Source organism: Polypterus senegalus, chromosome 5, assembly GCF_016835505.1.
Source record: "Polypterus senegalus isolate Bchr_013 chromosome 5, ASM1683550v1, whole genome shotgun sequence".
Taxonomy (NCBI): Eukaryota; Metazoa; Chordata; class Cladistia; order Polypteriformes; family Polypteridae; genus Polypterus; species Polypterus senegalus.
Genome location: NC_053158.1, coordinates 76028418 through 76044874, shown reverse-complemented (window position 1 = coordinate 76044874; position 16457 = coordinate 76028418). Strand labels below are relative to the sequence as shown.

Here is a 16457-nt window from a genome sequence, read left to right as displayed (position 1 = left end):
ATATTTATTTTCATATTGATTGTATTTTTGTGTATTACACTATCAGCATTGCAGGAAATATTTTTTACTGCTTTTTTACTGTCACAGTTTGCAAAGACTTGACTTATTCAAAATGCATTTTTTGGAAATTAAAATGAATCATGTTTTGCATATTCACAATGTCAAAACACTATAGAATAAAATGATATCATAATATTATGCATATACTATAATTTTATATATATTTTAATATTATAATTATTGGTTCCTAAAGTTTTAGTAACCTCAATTTTGTGAATTCTATGAGAATCATATTGGTGGTTAATTTATTCTTCAATAATTTTTCCAAGTTGTACTTTGGTAATAAAGTAATCATTAATTCTGCTACTCCCTTCCATGTCATTTTAAACTTCTTTACTGGCATTGCATATGTTCATAGCAAACCTTGGTTTATTCTTCCATTGTCTTTGAAGTGTGTGCGTGCAAAACAGTAACAGGAAAACCATTTCTTCACTGTTGTTGTTTTTGACTAGACAAATGCTTTTGAAGATTCTCCTGTCCAGAAAGGTAAACTGAGCTTCTTTTCAAATCTGTGTTAATGTTGCCTAAGATGACAGATTTAAAAAAGTCTTTTCCCACAGGATTTCCGGGAATGGAAGAATAGATGCAAGATTAAGGAATACCTTAGGTAAGCTTATATGTGTTTTCTATTAAATAAAATGGAAGTTATGTATTACTTTTCAATAGTTACATGCAACAAGGCATTTCACTGTACTTTATACCGTACATGTGGCAGTATTAATACTACTATTACTATTTCTGTTTTAGGTGTCAATAATGCACCCTCTGTGTTGCACCTTTGCTTTAGTAACTTTATTTTGTAATCTAAATATCTTCATTAAAAATGCTCAAAAATTCCTATATGAATTAGGCTCTTCTTAAAATGGTCTCTTATGTTTATATTCATCTCTTCATTCTTTTATTCTCTCCTATTTTTTCAGATGATGTTTATCACTTCTATTATATTTATCCTCATCTTCAGGATTCAACAAAGTTTATTATATTGCTATACATAGTACTTACTGTATGGGTATCTACATACACAACGTCACCTGTTTTATTTCACTACTTGTAAAAACAAGATTAATTTATGTTAATGCTATCTCCGTGCTTACTTTTCCCCTTTAAGCTAGCACAGGTAACAGTGTATATGTACTGCATACAGTATATGTAGATAAATAATACTTGCAAATGCATATTGTTTATATTGTATATAATTATATCTATCTATCTATCTATCATACCATTAATTCTTTGCATTACTCAGAGTGCTTTATATACTGAGTGGAGAGCCTCTTAAACCACCACTAATGTACAGCATCTACCTGGATGATCCAATGGTAGCCATTTTGCACCAGTACACTCACCACACATCAGCTGGTGAAGGTTTGAGTAAAGGTTAGTCAGTTTTAGGCAGAGGATGATTAGGGGGCTAGAATAAGAAGGCCACGGTGGCCAATGTAGTCAGGACATTGGAACATGCCCTACTCTTTACAAAGGATGCCCAGAGATCTTTTATGACCATAGAGAGTCTCTTCCAGCAGCAACCCAAGCTTTTCCTGGTTTGTCTCCCATCCAGGTACCGGCCGAGCCCAAGCATGCTTAGATTTAGGTGGATTACCTGTTCTGAAATGCATGAGGTATGTTCTTTCTTTCTTTCTTTTATTCTTTCTTTTATATTGTATTTTTATTAATTGTTCTGAGGAGACGTGCAATTATGAATTTAATTGTACTATGTGTGCATGAACATAAACAACTTGAAATTTTGATAAAGTACCAGTTGACAGGAGCATGCAAAGGTGGAAAGATTGTACAGGACTGGATTCTAAGAGAAAGGGCAAAGAGTGGAAAACAAGTGGGTTGTAGGAAGATTGTCTAAAAAGACAATGGGTGGTGTGGAATATTCAGAAGTACAATGCACTGGAGAGAGAAAGAGTTATGAAGGGAATAAATATTTTCCCCTTGAATGCTAAAGGGAGGGTAAACCCCAATATACAATAGTGATGCCTGATCCTCTGACAAAAAGAGAGAATGAAAGGAGTACTGGTAGGGTTCAGAATATCTCCTGGCCAATAGGAGGCAGCACATACTCACAGATTGGTAGAATTGGGATTATGCTGTCCTTTTAAAGGTGAGGACTAACAGAAAGCCAGTCATAAACTTTCAGTCTGTTAAGTGGCAATGCATGATCTCTAACTAAGTGCAAAGGCATTTTGTTGTTCACTTAAGGCATAGCATAGGGCACTAGAGGTCTGTAAAAAGGATTTCTAGCTTGGTGTCTCCATAGCCGAAAAAAGACCACTATGACCCTGAAGATGATTCCATAGCTTAGCAGAAAATGACCCCCAAGAGAAGATTAAAGTCACCTTGAGCCAGAGGACAGGAAGTATATATTGAAACAGTCAGTTAGTTGAGAACACTTTTGACACAATTGAAGTTTATGTTTTATTAAGTACATATAAATTGCAGAACTCACTGTGTTTCACTTAATGTCTGTATACATCATGGGTCGAGGAAACAAGCTGCAAATATAAGCAAAGACTACACTCACCCGGGTAACCATCAACTTCACTTACTACCATCGAGAAAACATTACCGGTCACTAAAAGCAAGAACTGCTAGACATAGAAACAATTTCTTTCCTACTGCAGTGGCTGTGTTTAAACACAGTCTCTTCCTGATTTCTATTCTCCTTCTTTTAATATAAAATATATTTATTTTTATAGGACTTACTTAATATATTATTGGGCAGGAATACAATTCTACTTTACTATATTGATTTATATATCTGTGTTTACTGTATATAATGGTTTAATGATATCATGTATTGTATACTTCGTTTTTTCTATGTACCTTGTTATGTGTATGGATGTAAGACCAAGAGAAATTCTTAGCAACCATGTTGCCTGGCAGTAAAGTTCAAAGTCCAGTTTGGTTCAGGACAGTTCAGATTTCATTGTTTCCATTTTGATTATTACCCCAAATACAGTTACATTTGAAATTAAATTGAAAAGCTGTCCACTCAGAAACTAATACAAGCAACAAGCAGATAGACTGGGCTTATTAAATCAGTACATGAAAATTCAGTAACCTTAATTATTGTGAAAGTATCAAACATATCTGAACATACCGGCCTCTAAATACTGGAACAACATAGCCAATTATGTCACTCTCATCAAAAGCAATGTAGGAGGGTTTTGCTCTCTTAGGTAGTGGGCTCAACTTCAAAGATGTCATTTCCATTTTCTCACCAGATGAATGGGCGACCTTCAATCTGCAGGAAAAAATGCACCATTAAAAAAATCAGGTGATTTACCATTGAATTCCTTAACAATAGGTATTTATGATGGAGACTCAGCAAATGTCTGCTGAGTAAGCAGAGGTTGCATGCACTCTAGATATGGTATAACACCTCTAAAGATGCTTTGAAATGTCATTATTTATAACTTGAAACATAGAAAATATTTATTTAAATAATTGAATTAGTTACAATATCACTTTTACTAAAATTTTAACATAACACTCATTTAAGTGAGTTTGGCAAGGGGTAAAAGCCAGGCTGGCACTAAATGCAAGGTAGAAAACAGCCCTGAATAGGGTGCCACTAAGTGCAGGACTTATTTACACATACATCCATGCAGGGCCATTTCAGCAAACCCTAACCTATACATCTTTTACGGTGTTGGTAGAAAGCCAAAGTACCCAATTAGAAGGCATATATATATATATATATATATATATACTAGATGTATATATATATATATATATATATATATATATATATATAGATGTATATATATATATATATATATATATATATATATATATATATATATATATATATATATATATATATATATATATATATATATATATATATATATATATATATATATATATATATATACTAGAGGTTAAAAGCACCCAGAAGTATTTTTGTGTCTTCTTCTTTCTAAGCGTGCCTCCAAAGCACCCCAGCCACAGTAAACAGGAAATACAATATAATAAGTAAACACAATAATTCTCTCCTCCACCTCCCAGCAAGCTTTGTCACACTCCTTCCGACTCCAGCTCGCCTGCTGGCTTCACAACAGTTCTTTATATAGTCCTTGACACGGAAGTGCTTCTATCCTTCATCCCACGTGACTTGCTAGGCTTGCTAGCACTTCCAAGTCAGATGGAGTATCGACTTTTTCTTCAGTACATAAGTAGTTCAGGGCTCCCGTCCTCGTGCTATGGATGAGGCATGTCTCCTCTGGTCCTCTCACAGCTTCTCCTGGTGGCACCCACAGTACACAACAGGACTGAGAAACTGCACTCCAAGTCCCAGGATGCCCTGTGGGAATCCGGAGCACCGTTACTCTCCAGGGGAGCTGCCATCTAGCATTTTAGGGAGGCAATTTCCTAGAAAAGCTGCCTTCTCCCATTCTTCCATCTCAGGGATGTCCCGGCCAGGATGAGCTGCCAGCCATCCACCACAATATATATATATATATATATATATATATATATATATATATATATATATATATATATATATATATACAGGGTGAGTCAAAATTATGTTAACATTTGAATGGTGGAAACAATTTATTCTCAAAACATACTTCATATATATGCAAGATGATTTACAGGAATGTTTTAACCTGTTCGCCATCATGTTCAACATTCAAAAACCAACAAGCAACATTACTATTTAAAGCCTGGACACACATTTCGCAGGAATGGATGATACCACAGTCCATATTCTGTCCTTCAGATCATTGATATCACAAAGTTTCCTGCTATACACACACTCCTTCACCATAACCCATAACCAGAAATCACCATTGGGTACATTGAGGTTTTTAGACACTTTTGGTATGCTCAGAGAAGAAGCAGGACTTTTGTTTCTGTTCAAATTATTTGTACTTAGTACTTTTCCTTTTGTGTTTGCATTTTGTTTAACAAAGAAGCCATTTTTTTGTAGCTTTCTCCTCTTGTGTAGTATTCTGGGTGCAGAGGGGCTACAGTAGGTTTACATTATAGGATAGTACTTTATATTGTTATAAAAGAAATATGTTGTGCTAGCTAGTCCCAGTGTTCTTCTTCCAATATCCAGATCAATACTGCAGGTAAAGAGCTCAGAAGGTAAGCTCCCTAAGCTGTGAATCTTGAAAGGAAGCATGTGAGTGGTAAAAATAAAAAAGTGCTGTAGTGCTCTTTGACAAACTCTCTTTAGAATCAAGTACTGGCCAGACCTTTACACACTATCATGCATTTATTTCTACAGTTTTTTTCTTTGAGTTGCAAACATGCAACAACATGCACTCTAGTCCTACTGTAGGGAGCAAAAACAAGCAACCAATCTGCTGAGCTAAAGTGGATTTTGTCACTATTGTTACTGATACCATTAAACTGGAGGCAAGAGATTCAGCTTTTGTTATGGATGCTGCTGTCTCTGTAACCCTATATTGGACTTAGTAGATTCAGAAGCTAAATGAATGAAAGAAGAAATGAATAAATAGTGGCAAAAAATAATAAAAATATATAATAATATTCTAGTGCCAAAAATAAGCACATGTGTAAAGCGCAATAAAAACTTCATTTCTCCATCCATTTCAAAGATGTTGTTTAAAACACTTTCTGCATTAGAGGAAGATGGGTTCTGTTTTGGTAACATCATGTACAAGGCAGCAACAAATCCTGGGAAATAAGAAAATGAAAAATATACCTTACTTGTAAGGTAAAAACATTTTAATCCTTAACATTTTTATCAGTTGCTAATAATAAATAATCAAATATTTTCCTCTCAAGGAAATGGAAAGCATATAAAATAAAAACTCTTTTAGACAATCTAATAGGAGTAGTTCACTACAGCCTGGTTTTCTATCATGACAGATTTGCTGGCCTGTTTTTCACTGATTTGAGTTGGAAGCAGACCAATATAATGGTATTATTTTGGTATTTTATGGATTAAGAAAAAGTTTCCTTCCTGGGCTTGAAAATTTTTCACTACAAAAAATTTGGGGGTATGGAGATATCTGCTGCATATTCTGCTGGATACAGAACATGGTAGTGTTTCTATTAAGTACAGGCAATGACCAGCAGGGAAACTTTTACTTGATCATTTAATATTCAGGTACAGTATTACATATGTCAATGTACCCTGTTGCCTAAATGCTTAGCATATTCAAATTATTGTGAACAATTGACACGTGTGTAACAAGATTGACATGACTGACTTGTTAGTTGCTCATATGGCGTTTGCTTGCTGCTGTGGTCTGCCAAGCAGCCCACCTAGTGTATCTTTCAAGGGCCGATAAGCAGCCTAACTGCTGTCTGTTTCACAGACGTGGTGGGCAAGTACCTCACAAAGCTTTATTAGTGCACAAATGAGCACATGATTGGAAACTCTCAGTAATTTTTATGGTTATAAATGCAAAATAAATTAGAAACCTGCTAGCCAATTTGAATGGGGCCATGCAGTTAAAGATAGCATCTATTGTGAAACAAACTACAGGTAAAAGAAGTATAACTAATATTACAGCTAATTATTCCTTTGAATAGTCTGTTTACATTACAGAATGATTACAAAAAATATTATAAGCAAGGCATATGCAATGATTTTCATAGGCAAAGAAATAAAGGTGAATGTTACTTTTTACTAGAAAGCATTTCATAATGAATTCCTATTAAAAAACACATTGTAATGAGTGAAAAGCAGTATTAAACGATCTTAAGCCCACTTCATCCAATTCAGGATTATGGGGGCATGATTAGGCACATAGGAGGAATAGTCCTCAATAAGGACAAATTATAGCATATTATTATTTTATTTGGAATCTTTCATAATAATCATTATCACAAAATTATGCACATGCAATCAATAGAATTATTACGATGAATCTATATATGGTACATTTTAGAAGCATAGTCAAATATTAAAGGTCAGTAGTAAGATTACATTAAATGATTTATTTTTATGATGCCTTTATAAATGAGCACTATTGCAAACTACTTTATGAATCATGCAATGTAATAACAATAATTGAAATAAATGAATAAGCCTTAAGCTTTAAAATAATCAGGACATGAAAGAGTATTAGGTAGCAGACAAAAAACCGTAGTCAAAAGACAGGTCAAGTTAAAAGTACCCATAAACAGGAAGACAAGGACCACGTATAAGAACCAAAATACAGTACAGTAATCAAAAATTTTGGTTAAAAAAATACAGAAGAACATTAAGAATCCTAACAGAAAGGATCCCAACAAAACTGCAAAAGATAACATTTGGATTATTTGGGATTTTATCTCTAAACTATAATAACTAGAGTGCCATGCTGGCATCTTTAAATGCTTGTGGTGCTGATATCAGGTGTCATGAGGATGGGGTGCCATGACCAAAAATGACAGATTAAGCCAAAAACTTATTCTAGGTTAAATGTAATTTAATTCATTTTGTTGCAATTTAAATGAACTTATTGTGTATACTATGTTTTCTATTCTTTTTTGAGCATTGTTTTGATTATGTTATATGTTTTCAGTTCTATGTTGAATTATTTAGCAATGTGTCTTACTACACTGCACCCAAAAATGATATTTTTTATGTTACTTACCCCATGTGGCTTGTAGTGGCATCCGAAAAAAAAAAAATAATCATATGTTTTTATGGAGAGTAGAGATGACAAACTTTCTGATAGAATAGATGTCTGTGGATACTTACGCTGGACCACAGTAAACAATATTATTTAATGAGTGGAAAAAATTTCACTTTAATCTTGTCGCATAATCCACGCATCAAGTATTCCAGTCGTAGGCTTACAATGGGCAAAATGTATTCATTTTTGCTAACATTTTTTAAATAAATACTCCCAGAAAATCAGAGCAGTGCAAGCAGAGGAAACGTATTCACATGGGATCAAGGATTTCAACTGAAGACCAGCTTCTCCCCCTATGTTTATGTCCATTTTCTGAGCACAGACATATGATACTAAATATTCTAAATATTCAAAAATATCATTTCAAAGTAAGACTTATGGTCAGCTAAGTGAATTGGTTTCAATGAAAACCCACTGAGGTGTTCATTTACTGGCAGCCTTTTAAGAACTGCTTCAAGTTGTTGTGATCAGACAGTTGATCTTTGCTCATTTGATACCATCTTGATAATAGAAAACAACGGGGGCTTGATCAGGTTCTTGGTTCTAAATTTTTATAAATTCTCTCTGACCACTAAAAATTCTTTAGACTTCATTTTTGGAGTTTCAGAAGTCAATCAGTCTCATGGTCACATCTGCTAAAGGCCATGTTGTGCACTTCCTGGTTGTCCTTGGTTTGACTCAAACCAAATCTTAAACTTAAATTCTTTTGCTATCTTGAATTATTTCTGCTTAACCAATTCCAGCTGTGCTTTTTGAGTATGAGTTAAAATTAACGTTTTGACTCTGGTTACGTGTGTGTTTATCGGACGTTTAAGAAGTCCTGTCCTCTCTATTTGTCTATGATTTTTGTTGGACATATTGAGTCTTGGTTATGTGTCTATTGACATCCAGGTTATGACCTACCACTATCTGCTTAGGTTTAAATTATCTCCCAATTCCTTTTCTAACTAAATTCTGCTGCTGCCCCTTGCAGTCAGCATAAAAGGCAAATGAAAGCTACAACAAAAGTCTCTAACATCTTTGGTTCTGTATTTCATATTACAGACTATTTATAGTTCTTATGGAGGTAGTCTTAAAAATAAGAAAATTATCTTCACTTATGACAAACTATTGCTTGGTAGGTATTTTCAGATTCTTATATACAGAAACTTTCTCATTCCAGGCATTGATGATTATTACAGTATATAGTATGGAAGAAGGGAAGCTGGAAATTCCATAAAACTCTGAACCACAGCAATTAAAGAAACTCCAATTTATATCCTTCACAATGTTCATTGCTATATGCTTAAATAAGCATTTCTGGGAAAAAATTATCAGATGTTTGAATATAAAAACTGTATTTAGTGGTATAGTAGTTACTGCTACTGTGTTTACGGGGCGGCACGGTGGCGCAGTAAGTAGCGCTGCTGCCTTGCAGTTAGGAGACCCAGATTCGCTTCCCGGGTCCTCCCTGCGTGGAGTTTGCATGTTCTCCCCGTGTCAGAGTGGGTTTCCTCCCACAGTCCAAAGACATGCAGGTTAGGTGCATTGGCGATTCTAAATTGTGTGGGCGTGTGTGTGCGTCTTGCGGTGGGCTGGCACCCTGCCCGGGGTTTGTTTCCTGCCTTGTGCCCTGTGTTGGCTGGGATTGGCTCCAGCAGACCCCCATGACCCTGTAGTTAGGATATAGAGGGTTGAATGATGGACAGATGTTGCTGAGTTTTTGTTAGTGTTTTAGGTATATTTATTTACTACTGTATATATATATATATGTATTGGTGTATTTACGGAGCTGTAGAGGACTTTGGTCAACCTCTGTTGTTTTTAAATGAGCTCTATAAATAAAATTGACTTGACTTCACTTGACTTGGCTGCCTCACAGATTCAACATCCTGTGATCAAATCCTGTGCCAGAAATTGTCTGTGTAGAATTTGCACATTCTCAAGGTATCAGGGTGGATTTTCTGTTTAGATTGACTGGTGATTCCAAATTGGCTCCATTTGGGTATGAGTGTGTGTGTGTGTGTGTGTGTGTTACTAGGCCCTGCAATGAACTGGTACTTAAACCGCCATGTGCTCACTATTGCTGGGATAGGCTTTGGTAACCTGTAGCTCTAAATTGGATTAAGTGGATTTGAGATATGTTTGGTAAAAACTGAATTTCTGAGGCAGACCTCACTATGCGTTATAAAAAGTAACAAGCAATTCACTGCTTTAATCTTTGGTGACTTGTTCACAGTGCAGAATTTATATACTGTATATGTACAGACCAAAAGTAAGTAAAGGAAATACAGTAACGAATCATTTGCATATACAGTACACACACAAACTATATTTATGGAATATATTAAACATGTCATTTATGCAAGACATGTCTTGATTTTGGTGTTTACTTAAGTTTTCAAATGTGGCAATTAGTGAAACACAAATTGCACTAATAACTATAAGAAACATTGGCCAGTTAGCACTTGAGACATTTTCTAATAGTGAAGATAAACTTTAGGAGCCTGAGGCTGTGAATCATATTCCAGCAGGACCTTCACATACAAACCAAAAGTCCAAACAGAAAACTACACGTGCAACCTATGTGAAAGTCGCAGACTTGGTTTCATGTATTTAAAGGACACTTGCTTTGTGTGTATGTGCAGACAGGTACTGCTAAAGCAGTAGTGTAGCTAGCTTGCTGAAGGCCCCTCTGCAGCACCCTGAGGTGGACCCCTCCTGTCTAGTATAACTGTTAGTAATTTATTCAGAACTAGATCCTGGGGGTCGACTGGGCAGTGGTGATCACACGCTGGTGACAAACAAACCGGCTCTCTAAATGGAATTTGTAATAACTTTTTTAATCGCTTTATTAGGGCAGCTGTAGGTTAGCAAAAATAAAATAAATTGTGGGAATGGAATGTGGGAGGTGTGGGTAGTAGTAGTAGTACATAAATATATGTAAGATGTGGACCCGCTTGCTTTTCCAAGACAGCTTCGTGAAGGAAGATGATTAAAATGTAACATAAGCTAGAAAGTAGAAACTGTTCTGTACTATAAAATGAAGCAATTTGTGACAAATTAAAACGACAACAGCAGCTGTCAGGATACTGCTACACAATGGACCTGTTTTACTCAAGTTCTGAGAAAATGGACATCATAAAGTGAGGTGTTAATGGTTCCAAGAAATTTGCCTTGTTGATAGGAAATTGCTTGGTCATATATATTGCTTGTTTGTCTTTAGTAGTTTCTCCATTTCTAACGGTTTTAGCAGATAGCACCTGATCTGAAGACATTGTATCACTACTTTCAGACTTGGTAATTGCAACCATTTTATTCACTGCACTGTCTGCATAACCTGCTTGCGACTGTTGTGACAATTCACCAGCATCAGCACTCTCAGTTACCACTTCTGGCTCTTGCTCAGTTTTGAGAAGGGTAGAAATCTTGGTAAGCTTAGCGCTTTTCAATTCCTGTTGCAGGTGTGCCTTACGTTTAATAGCACCACTCTTATAATGTTTGCCAGATCCACTTCTACTGGCCGACATGGTGCCGTTTGGCAAGAGTATAAAAAGTGTCAAATTGTTCTAACAATTATCTATGATAATAATGTATTTTTACATTTCTTCCGTTCACGTCCGCTATGGCACGTCAAAAGTCGCCAAATTTGGGAATGTGCACTTCTGTTTAGGGCAGACTAGGACGTGTTGTGCCTCCGATTAGGCTTCAAGCCTCCGAACCCCCGAAGTCTAAATTCATATAAACTGTAGGCCTGCCAAATACATAATATCATCATGGATTGGACTGGACCAGCCTAGCGATGGTGCAAACATGTCACTGAAACTGTGAATTAATAACGCAATGAACTGTGCAAGTGATTTGAGTTATTCAATTTTTTTCAATCTATATGGCCCCGAGTGGGCTACCCAAGCTTGTAAGCCCTTGTGCTTTGCACAATCAGCACAATCCACTGGTATGCCACAGGTCTGAAGTATGTGGGACCCCCTTATGCATCAGTTATGCGATTATACTTAAAGGAGAAATTACACTATTATTCACGACATACACAAAAGTGAAAAGTGATCTAAAAATCAAACAAACTAAAATGTTTACATTTTATTAGAGATGGTATTTGAAAAGCATCACTCTATCTCTGGCAAAGGTCGTGCTAATTTAAAACAGCACTTGTTTAACATTTAAAATCACATATTTAGACTGGTGTTCCACAGGCCTTAAGGGACATGACTTAATGCTGTGTGCTGTGAGACATAAAGAGTGATGCACGCAGGACCAGGAGGGACGAAACACGGTTCAGTGTGGAAGTAGGTGGGAACAAAGTGAAATCTTTTGAAAGTGGAATGTGGGTTCAGTTGCTGGGTTGGTTACTACCTGTATAAAGTCTGCATATTATCCCCATGTTGGCAAGGTCTTTGTCTATGTGTCCCAGAATTGTCTATCAGCCCAAGCACATGCGGGTTAGATTAATTGCTGTCTCTAAAGTGGTTATTATTAATGAATGTGAGTAAATACCTAAATATGTCCTATGATGGACTGATATCCTGTCTAGGTCTGGTTCCTAACTAATGCTCCAAAAATAAGTGCTGACTATTCATAAGTCTGTAATGGAAAAATGGTTTAAAAAAAATAATGGAAGAATTTTTTATTTGTTGTACAGTTTCTGTTTGTTCTACAGAATAAGTCAATTGTATACTGAAATCAATCAAGTAATATTTATGATCATGGTTCTTCATCCATCCGTGCATTTTCTGAAATTGCTTTATCAATTACAAATAAGCCAAAAGCTGCAGTATTTTCATTTCAAATGTTTTCTGTCCACAGTAACATTTTAGATCACTTTCTAGAAGTGTACCAAATGCCAAAATGTGTAGATATTTCCTACTGTGCGTGAATGGTTTGTCAGTCAGGAGAGAAGTGTCTTTGTTTATAGAGTAAATGCAAACCAAATTGAGGAAAATAAACAGTATCTGAAGAAAACATCAAACCAGACTATTTTGTTAAGGACAACTGCTTTAAAAGGTGTCAAACAAATTTAATGTAGCCAAAGCCACATAAAGTATAGACTGGGAGTTGAGCCAAAATAAATACAGCAAAATAATTGTTACAAGGCACAGTATCTAATGCAGAGAATGTAAGATTGGATTATTCCCACAGCAAAGATAAGACCACAATGGGAATTATCCTGACAAAACAGAAGTCATTGTCTGATCACATGCCAATCACGCATCAGTGTTTTCGAAAAGCTGTTTTCCCCATCCACAATGCTATGAGAGACCCAACATTTTCAAAGGTAAACCCTTTGGAGAGTGTTTTCAAAAATGTTAGTTCACTCTGGATGTTTAGAATTTAAAAAATGAAGAAAATTAATGAAGAATTATGTGTTGTCAAATTTACCTGTGTTAATGTGGACTAGGCCGCAGTTTCTGCATTCTACATATTGACTTCCATTACAGACGTGAGTTTCTGGTAGTGCTTTTCACTCACAGCTCCCAGTAATCTGGTTTAAATTCCTGTTATTCGGTATGTTGAATTTGAATCTTCTCTCCTTTTTTCCTCTGAATACCAATGCTTTACCACCAAATAACAAACATGTGCTTGTTAGATTAATTGGCAGCTCTGAAGTGAACTTCTGTTTTTGAGTGTCACATTTATGAGAGTGTGCTATGAGATTCACTTGCACAGTTTTCAGACCAGTTTCCTTGCTTCCTGTCTGGTGCTGTCAGAATAGACCCCAGTCCCAATAACCCACAATTTGATTAAAGTCCAGACACTGGATGGATGGAATGTTTGAGGAAAAATTGGCATGGTTCATTAAAACCTCTCTGAATTTTTTCCAGAACTTATTCTCCAAGGTCTCACCCAACTCCATCTATACACAAGCTTTCGCTTTGGCTATTGCCATGATTGTCCATTTTTGTGTCTTTCCGTCAAATCTGCAGAGATACTATGGATGGCATCTTTAATTCTGATGATTTCAATTATTGCTGGACTTTAGCAGCATGCCTTATAGTTGTCACCATGGTAGACATCAACAATCTTTTAGCCACAGCTTCTCCTGAGGTCTTGAAAAGGGTCTATTATGACTCTACATCCCATACTTCTCCTGATATTCAGCACAAGTTCTTGCAGAGAAGAGAGTTGAATTCATTCTAAATGGAGGCATCCACTAGTTGTTCCCAACATTCCTTCAGTACCCAGCAGTCAACTCATCTTTCTGAGCCAGTTCACCAAGAAATAGTACTAAGTTGACAAAAAACATATTGCTCCACATTCCAAAAGCCAGTTTTCATTGTCAAGTTCTACTACATCTAGCTATGTCCAACTTTTGCCTGTCACCTGAATGTTATTACATTTAACCCACAAGACAGTTCCATGCAGCTTTTCTGGTGTGCATTACTGGGCTATATGGGTCTCCCACTCACCAGATGCTCATTGGAGAACACCACTCTGAAGCCTATCTCCAAGAATGGGATCTAGTGTCTCAGCTCTGGAAGAGCTTCTATTAGGTTTAATTAGGACATCTGTGAGGGTCAAATTATGATCATTCTTTGTCTGGTCCATCCTCTTTGATCAATTTGTCATGGGTATCTCTATCAGAACTACATATCTCAAGACAACTTAGTCAGAGGAATTAATGAGCACCATAAATTTCCCCACTATGACAAGATCATAATCCTAGGTAGAGATCATGATACTGTACCAATCCATTCTCCATTCCCCCACCCATTGTTTTAAAATTACTAATATGGTCACAGAGAGCGAAATCTTATTCTAGAAACATCATGTCAGTCCATCAGAGGAAATATTCACAAACTAACACCTAGACTCATTAACACAAGCCAGTTTTCCAACAACAGGTAACTTAACCTCAACATTATTGGAATGTGGCAGGAATACCAGGGTAATTATAAAGACACAAGGAGACTATGCCATCTCCACACAGACAGCAGCTGGACAGAGATCGCAGTTGTAAGGTAGCTGTGCTAATAACTATTCAACCATGCCATGCCCAATGCTTCTGCTAATTTAAAAAATCTATGTAATATGTAAAAAATATTTGAATTATATAATACGCTCACAATCCAAACATGTGTCAGCTTTTCCTCTCTTTCTCAATATGAATTACCAACAAAATGTAGGACTCCTAATGACCATGTTTCACTTTGCCATTGCCATTTCAAGCTGATAATTTTAAATCCCTTTAACTTGTTTCATTTTGTAATAATGCAGTCTACTGCCAGATTCATATAAAATGTAGCCCTGTCTCTTTTCTGTAATTCACATAAATGATACTGAAGATAATTTAAAAAACAGTTTTTATTCTACAGATATGTTTAAGTGGATTTAGCTACTGTTAGAACTCAGCTCTATGATTCAAGTTGTCCTGTACATGTATTGTGAATGAGCTTTTCATTTGAAAATGTTATTGTCACCAACTGTTATCTTCTCACAAAATGCTGAAAGTCTGGATTCTAATTCTCCCCCATTAGAATACTGTAGGACTGCACATAATTTGATATCTGAAGCAGTTTACTTTTTTGCATGCTTATTGTCCGTACATTTGCTGCTTTGACTAGTATTCTCTGAGGTATTCCTTGCTCGTGTTTTGTATTGCGAATTGCACAAAATGAGCCTTAGGCATCACTTCCAACTGTATTACTCAGTTTCATACATACTACAAACTGGAATAAAGCATAGGAATTACAGTATGTAATACACTCCATGACAATTATGGAACATACATTGATGAGTTAAACATTATTTCAACTGTTAGGACAATTAAGTGCATACATTGAGCATGTTATGAAATACTATACTTTTATAATTTCCTACTGAATATATTTAAGGTGACACAAAAGCCATGCAATACATACCCTTTGCTGCTGGAGGAAGCCTCCATGTGGTACTGACTGAGGGACGACTTCACCTCTTTGTTGCGGTAGGAACGATCATAATGTCGGTGCTCTTTTTGATAGAAAGGTAAGGATACAGAGGACATCCTGAGAGGCTCTAGGTGGCAATTCTTATCCAAATCCTTTAGGTCAGCTAGTCCAATGCAAAGCACTGTTCAAATAACAGCAGAATAGTAAGTGGTAAGTTAAGAAAAACTGCTTGAAAAAATCCTCTATTTTTAACATCCCTAAAATGTACAAATAGGTTGTCCTAAAATGAATACAAGTGTAATAAAGTACTTGCAATTATGACTAAGTACAGGTAAAACACTATTACTAAAATTCTAAGTCAATATTTACCACAGCGTCCAAGAAAACAGGAATTAAACTTACCAAACTAAAGTATGAAAAAATACAAGTGGAAAAATAAATAAATAAACAAAATAAACGCCCTTTCACGTTACTAAAGTTGAATCCAGGCAAAGCAGCACATAGGAAGAGGGCTGTGGACTGGACTTGAGGGTCCAGCACAAAAATAATTCTGTCAGTCAGTGGAATGTGAGAGACCCACTCCCGACCTTTTATGGACAGGAAGGTTGATAAATATAGCCGCCTGCCTCCACTCCCTCACTTTACAAGTAGAGCAGCCACAAGCAGCCCACCCAACTTTACCAGCACAACCAGGCTAATCAGATTTGTAAGTAGGCCAAGCTATTCACATAGACACTACACAGTCTTAGAGTGCTGATTGTCAATAGCTGAAAAGCATTTCATTTCTTAGAACAGAGAGTGTGAATGATATGCAGTATATCCACATCTGATAAATACTAATTGCATTATTTTTGCGAACAAAATTAACACCAGAAATCTTAGATATCAGAATAGTTTTCCATAATCTTTATTTTTG

General features: G+C 36.0%; 1 protein-coding gene across 4 annotated transcripts in view; it reads right to left on the bottom strand.

The window, feature by feature from the left end:
* The window catches only part of LOC120530374 (M-protein, striated muscle-like), a 151468-nt gene extending 135371 nt beyond the window's left edge, over positions 1-16097 (bottom strand). For all 4 annotated transcript variants that reach the window (XM_039754834.1, XM_039754835.1, XM_039754836.1 and 1 more), the window contains exons 1-3: positions 15944-16097; positions 15533-15722; positions 3170-3313 (exon numbers count right to left, since the gene is read on the bottom strand). In XM_039754834.1, the coding sequence (XP_039610768.1) occupies positions 3170-3313; positions 15533-15657 (269 nt within the window). In that variant the 5' untranslated portion in view covers positions 15658-15722; positions 15944-16097. The remainder of the gene's footprint in view (positions 1-3169; positions 3314-15532; positions 15723-15943) is intronic.
* Between the last annotated feature and the right edge of the window lie 360 nt (positions 16098-16457).